Raw genomic sequence first — 7,553 nt, 5'->3', positions numbered from 1 at the left:
TTCCCACACACCGTGTCCACGTCAATCTCACACACTGTGTCCATGTCAATCAACCGCACCGTGTCCACGTGGATCACACACACCGTGTCCACGTCAATCACACGCACCATGTCCAAGTGAATCTCACGCACCATGTCCACATCAATCTCACGCACCTTGTCCATGTCAATCTCACACACCGTGTCCACGTCAATCTCACACACCGTGTCCACGTCAATCTCACACACCGTGTCCACATCAATCTCACACACCGTGTCCGTTTCAATCTCACACACCGTATCCATGTCAATCTGAAACATCGTGCCCACGTCATTCACACGCATCGTGCCCACATCAATCACACAATCTGTGTTCACGTCAACCACAGGCACCATGCCCATGTCAATCTCTCACACCGTGTCCACGTCAATCTCACACACCGTGTCCATGTCAATCTCACGCACCATGTCCACGTCAATCTGATGCACCATGTCCACGTCAATCTCATGCACTGTGTCCATGTCAATCTCACCCACCCTGTCCACGTCAATCTCACGCACCGTGTCCACGTCAATCTTACCCACCCTGTCCACGTCATTCTTATGCACTGTGTCCATGTCAATCACATGTACCGTGTCCACATCAACCACAGGCACCGTGTCCATGTCAATCACATGCACCGTGTCCATGTCAATCACACACACTGTGCCCATATCAATCTAACGCACCGTATCCACGTCAATCTCACACACCGTGTCCATGCTCATCACACCCACCGTGTCCATGTTAATCACATGCACTGTTTCCACGTCAATCTCATGCACTATGTCCACGTCAGTCTCATGCACCATGTCCACTTCAATCACACGCATCGTGCCCACGTCAATCACACGCACCATGTCCATGTCAATTACACACACCGTGTCCATGTCAATCTCACGCACCGTGTCCACATCAACCACAGGCACCATGTCCACCTCAATCTCACCCACCATGTCCATGTCAATCTCTCACACCGTGTCCACGTTATCTCACACACCGTGTCCATGTCCATTTCGCACACCATGTCCACGTCAATCTCACGCACCGTGTCTATGTCAATCTCACGCACCGTGTCCACGTAAATCTCACGCACCGTGTCTATGTCAATCTCACGCACCGTGTCCTCATAAATCTCACGCACCGTGTCCCTGCGAGAGATTGACATAGGCATGGTGCTTGTGATTGATGTGCACAAGGTGTGTGTGATTGACGTGGACACGGTGCGCGTGATTGACGTGGACACTGAGTGAGATTGACGTGGACACGGTGTGTGAGATTGACTTGGACACGGTGCATGTGATTGATGTGGACACAGTGTGAGAGATTGAAGTGGACACGGTGCGTGAGATTGATGTGGAGACGGTGCATGAGATTGATGTGGACAAGGTGCATGAGATTGACGTGGACAAGGTGCGTGAGATTGACGTGGACATGGTGCGTCAGATTGACGCGGACACTGTGTGTGATTGACATGGACACGGTGCGTGAGATTGACGTGGACACGGTGCATGAGATTGACGTGGACACGGAGTGAGATTGACGTGGACATGGTGCGTGAGATTGACGTGGACATGGTGCGAGAGATTGATAACTTGCATGAGATTGATGTGGACACAGTGCGTGAGATTGACTTGGACACGGTGCGTGTGATTGACGTGGACACGGAGTGAGATTGATGTGGACACGGTGTGTGAGATTGACTTGGACACGGTGCGTGAGATTGACGTGGACACGGTGCATGAGATTGACGTGGACACGGAGTGAGATTGACGTGGACATGGTGCGTGAGATTGACGTGGACATGGTGCGAGAGATTGATAACTTGCATGAGATTGATGTGGACACAGTGCGTGAGATTGACTTGGACACGGTGCGTGTGATTGACGTGGACACGGAGTGAGATTGATGTGGACACGGTGTGTGAGATTGACTTGGACACGGTGCGTGAGATTGACATGGACACGGTGCGTGTGATTGACGTGGACACGGGGCGAGAGATTGACATGGACATGGTGCGTGAGATTGACGTGGACATGGTGTGTGAGATTGACGTGGACACAGTGCGTTTGATTGATAAAGTGCGTGTGATTGACGTGAACACGGTGCAAGAGATTGACATGAACACGGTGCGTGTGATTGATGTGGACATGGTGCGTGAGATTTATGCGGACACGGTGCGTATGATTGACCTGGATACGGTGCATGTGATTGACGTGGAGACGGTGCATCTGACTGATGTGGACATGGTGTGTGTGATTGACATGGACAAGGTGAGTGAGATTGACGTGGATACGGTGCATGTGATTGACGCGGACATGGTTCATGTGATTTGCGCGGACACGGTGCTGTGACTGACGTGGAAATGGTGCGAGAGATTGACGTGGACACGGTGCGTGTGATTGACGTGGACACGGTGCGTGTGATTGACGTGGACACGGTGCGTGTGATTGACGTGGACACGGTTCATGTGATTGACATGGACACGGTGCGTGAGATTGACGTAGACATGTTGCATGTGCTTGACTTGGACACGGTGCATTTGATTGACGTGGACACGCTGCGTGTGATTGACGTGTACATGATGTGTGTGATTGACGTGGACACGATGCATGCATTTGGCATGGACATGTTGCTTAAGATTGGCGTAGACACGGTGCGAGAGATTGACGTGGACACAGTGCGAGAGATTGATGTGGACACGGAGTGAGATTGACGTGGACACGGTGTGTGTGATTGACGTGAACACGGTGCGTCAGATTGACGTGGACACTGTGTGTGTGATTGACATGGGCACGTTGTGTGTGATTGACGTGGACACGGTGCGTGAGATTCACATGGACACTGTGTGTGTGATTGACATGGACACGGTGCGTGAGATTGACGTGGACACGGTGTGTGAGATTGACGTGGACACGGTGTGTGAGACTGATGAGGACACGGTGCATGAGATTGACTTGGACAGGGTGCATGAGATTGACGTGGACATGGTGTGTGAGATTGACGTGGACATGTTGCATGTGCTTGAGGTGGACACGGTGTGTTAGATTGACGTTGACACAGTGCGTGAGATTGACGTGGACACGGTGTGTGAGATTGACTTGGACAAGGTGCGTGAGATTGACGCGGACACTGTGTGTGTGATTGACATGGACACTGTGTGTGTGATTGACATAGAGACGCTGCGTGTGATTGTCGTGGACACGGTGCGTGTGATTGACGTGGACATGGTGCGTGTGATTGTCTTGGACACGGTGCGTGAGATTGACATGGACATGGTGTGTGAGATTGACGTGGACACGGTGTGAGAGATTGACGTGGACACGGTGTGAGAGATTGACGTGAACACGGTGTGAGAGACTGACGTGGACATGGTGTGAGAGATTGACGTGAACATGGTGTGAGAGATTGACTTGGGCACGGTGCTTGTGACTGATGTGCACACGGTGTGTGTGATTGACGTGGACACGGTGCGAGAGATTGACATGGAAATGGTGTGAAAGATTGACATGGACAACGTGCGTGTGATTGACATGGAACGGTGCGTGAGATTTACGTGGACACGGTTCATGTGATTGATGTGGACATGGTGTGCGAGATTGACGTGGACATGTTCGGGTGATTGATGTGGACACGGTGCATGTGATTGATGTGGACATGTTGCGAGTGATTGACATGGACACGGTGTGAGATTGACGTGGACACGGTACGTGTGATTGTCGTGGACACGGTGTGTGAGATTGACATGGACACAGTGCAAGAGATTGAAGTGGACACGGTGTGGGAGATTGATGTGGACACGGTTCATGTGATTGACGTGGACACGGAGTGAGAGATTGAAGTGGACACGGTGTGAGAGATTGACGTGGACATGGTGCAAGAGTTTGACGTGGACACAGTGCGAGTGATTGTCGTGGACACGGTGCTTGAGATTGACGTGGACACAGTGCGTGTGATTGAAGTGGACACGGTGCTTGAGATTGACGTGGACATGGTGCGTGAGATTAACTTGGACACGGTGCGAGAGATTGACAACTTGCGTGAGATTGACGTGGACACGGTGTGTGAGATTGATGTAGACACTGTGCGAGAGATTGACGTGGACACAGTGGGTGTGATTGTCGTGGACACGGTGCATGAGATTGACATGGACATGGTGCTTGAGATTGACGTGGACACGGTGTGTGAGATTGACGTGGACACGCTGCGTGTGACTGATGTGGACACGGAGTGAGATTGACGTGGACACGGTGTGTGAGATTGATGTGGATACGGTGCGAGAGATTGTTAACTTGCATGAGATTGACATGGACACGGTGCGTGTGACTGATGTGGAAACGGTGCGAGAGATTTACGTGGACACAGTGCGTGTGATTGACCTGGATACAGAGCATGTGATTGACGTGAAAACGGTGCATGTGATTGACCTGGACATGGTGCATGTGATTGACATGGACATGATGCGTGAGATTGACGTGGAAATGGTGTGAGAGATTGACGTGGAGATGGTCCGTGTGATTGACGTGGACATGGTGCATGTGATTGACATGGACACGGTGCGAGAGATTGACATGGAAATGGTGTGAAAGATTGACATAGACAAGGTGCGTGTGATTGACAATGACACGGTGCGGGAGATTGACGTGGACATGGTGCATGTGATTGACGTGGACATGGTGCGTGTGATTGACATGGACATGATGTGTGAGATTGACATGGACACGGTGCATGTGATTGACGTGAACACGGTGCATGTGATTGACGTGGACATGGTGCGTGTGATTGATATGGACATGATGCGTGAGATTGACGTGGAAATGGTGCGAGAGATTGACGTGGACACGTTGCGAGAGATTGACGTGGACATGGTGTGCGAGATTGACGTGGACACGTTCGGGTGATTGATGTGGACACGGTGCGTGTGATTGACGTGGACACGGTGCGAGAGATGGATGTGGGCACGGTGCTTGTGATTGATGTGCACACAGTGTGTGTGATTGACGTGGACACGTTGCGAGTGATTGACATGAACACGGAGTGAGATTGACGTGGACAAGGTGTGTGTGATTGACATGAACACGGTGCATGAGATTGACGTGGACACAGTTTATGTGATTGATGTGAACACGCTGTGAGAGATTGACTTGGGCACGGTGCTTGTGATTGATGTGCACACGGTGTGTGTGATTGACGTGGACGCGTTGCAAGTGATTGACATGGACACGGAGTGAAAATTGACATGGACACGGTGTGTGTGATTGACGTGGAAACGATGCGAGAGATTGACATGGAAATGGTGTGAAAGATTGACATGGACAACGTGCGTGTGATTGACATGGAACGGTGCGTGAGATTTATGTGGACACGGTTCATGTGATTGATGTGGACATGGTGTGCGAGATTGACGTGGACATGTTCGGGTGATTGATGTGGACACGGTGCATGTGATTGATGTGGACATGTTGCGAGTGATTGACATGGACACGGAGTGAGATTGACGTGGACACGGTACGTGTGACTGTCATGGACACGGTGTGTGAGATTGACATGGACACAGTGCGAAAGATTGAAGTGGACACGGTGCGGGAGATTGATGTGGACACGGTTCATGTGATTGACGTGGACACGGAGTGAGAGATTGAAGTGGACACGGTGCGAGAGATTGACGTGGACATGGTGCAAGTGATTGTCGTGGACACGGTGCTTGAGATTGACGTGGACACAGTGCGTGTGATTGAAGTGGACACGGTGCTTGAAATTGACGTGGACATGGTGCGTGAAATTAACTTGGACACGGTGCGAGAGATTGACAACTTGCGTGAGATTGACGTGGACACGGTGTGTGAGATTGATGTGGACACTGTGCGAGAGATTGACGTGGACACAGTGGGTGTGACTGTTGTGGACACGGTGCATGAGATTGACATGGACAGGGTGCGTGAGATTGATGTGGACACAGTGCTTGAGATTGACCTGGACACGGTGCGTGAGATTGACGTGGACACGGTTCATGTGATTTACGTGGACACGGTGCGTGTGATTGACGTGGAAATGGTGTGAGAGTTTGACGTGGACACGATGCGTGTGATTGAGGTGGACACGGTGCGAGTGATTGACGTGGACACAGAGTGAGATTGACGTGGACACGGTGCGAGAGATTGACATGGACACGGTGCGTGAGATTGACATGGACACGGAGTGAGAGATTGATAACTTGCGTGAGATTGACATGGACACGGTGTGTGTGATTGTCATGGACACGGTGCTTGAGATTGACGTGGACATGGTGCATGAGATTGATAACTTGCATGAGATTGACGTAGACACGGTGCGTGAGATTGACATAGACATGGTGTGTGAGATTGACGAGGACAAGGTGCGTGTGATTGACATAGACACGGTGCGTGAGATTGACATGGACACGGTGTGTGAGATTGACGTGGACACGCTGCGTGTGACTGACGTGCACACGGAGTGAGATTGACGTGGACACGGTGTGTGAGATTGATGTGGATACGGTGCGAGAGATTGTTAACTTGCATGAGATTGACGTGGACACGGTGCGTGTGACTGATGTGGAAACGGTGCGAGAGATTTACGTGGACACAGTGCGTGTGACTGACCTGGATACAGAGCATGTGATTGACGTGGAGACGGTGCATGTGATTGACCTGGACATGGTGCGTGTGATTGACATGGACATGATGCGTGAGATTGATGTGGAAATGGCGTGAGAGATTGACGTGGAGATGGTCCGTGTGATTGACGTGGACACGGTGCATGTGATTGACGTGGACACAGTGCGAGAGATTGACATGGAAATGGTGTGAAAGATTGACATAGACAAGGTGCGTGTGATTGACAATGACACGGTGCGGGAGATTGACGTGGACATGGTGCATGTGATTGACGTGGACATGGTGCGTGTGATTGACATGGACATGATGTGTGAGATTGACATGGACACGGTGCATGTGATTGACGTGAACACGGTGCATGTGATTGACGTGGACATGGTGCGTGTGATTGATATGGACATGATGCGTGAGATTGACGTGGAAATGGTGCGAGAGATTGACGTGGACACGTTGCGAGAGATTGACGTGGACACGTTCGGGTGATTGATGTGGACACGGTGCGTGTGATTGACGTGGACACGGTGCGAGAGATGGATGTGGGCACGGTGCTTGTGATTGATGTGCACACAGTGTGTGTGATTGACGTGGACACGTTGCGAGTGATTGACATGAACACGGAGTGAGATTGACGTGGACAAGGTGTGTGTGATTGACATGAACACGGTGCATGAGATTGACGTGGACACAGTTTATGTGATTGATGTGAACACGTTGTGAGAGATTGACTTGGGCACGGTGCTTGTGATTGATGTGCACACGGTGTGTGTGATTGACGTGGACGCGTTGCGAGTGATTGACATGGACACGGAGTGAAAATTGACGTGGACACGGTGTGTGTGATTGACGTGGAAACGATGCGAGAGATTGACATGGAAATGGTGTGAAAGATTGACATGG

At 51.0% G+C, this 7,553-nt stretch overlaps 1 protein-coding gene across 1 annotated transcript; it reads left to right on the top strand.

The window, feature by feature from the left end:
- Positions 1 to 1,695: 1,695 nt before the first annotated feature.
- Positions 1,696 to 7,124, top strand: LOC121276862 (histone acetyltransferase HAC2-like; the record flags this gene model as incomplete). Its single annotated transcript, XM_041185437.1, has 14 exons — positions 1,696 to 1,781; positions 1,919 to 1,991; positions 2,396 to 2,584; positions 3,710 to 3,730; positions 3,950 to 3,970; positions 4,064 to 4,132; positions 4,184 to 4,228; positions 5,560 to 5,628; positions 5,728 to 5,748; positions 5,842 to 5,910; positions 5,962 to 6,030; positions 6,082 to 6,126; positions 6,498 to 6,584; positions 7,092 to 7,124. Coding segments are annotated over 14 exons (897 nt in total), but the record flags the coding sequence as incomplete, so codon positions are not given.
- Between the last annotated feature and the right edge of the window lie 429 nt (positions 7,125 to 7,553).

Source organism: Carcharodon carcharias, chromosome 4 (assembly GCF_017639515.1).
Source record: "Carcharodon carcharias isolate sCarCar2 chromosome 4, sCarCar2.pri, whole genome shotgun sequence".
NCBI lineage: Eukaryota > Metazoa > Chordata > Chondrichthyes > Lamniformes > Lamnidae > Carcharodon > Carcharodon carcharias.
The sequence above is the reverse complement of the archived record's forward strand: the minus strand, read 5'-3'. Positions and strand labels throughout refer to the sequence as shown.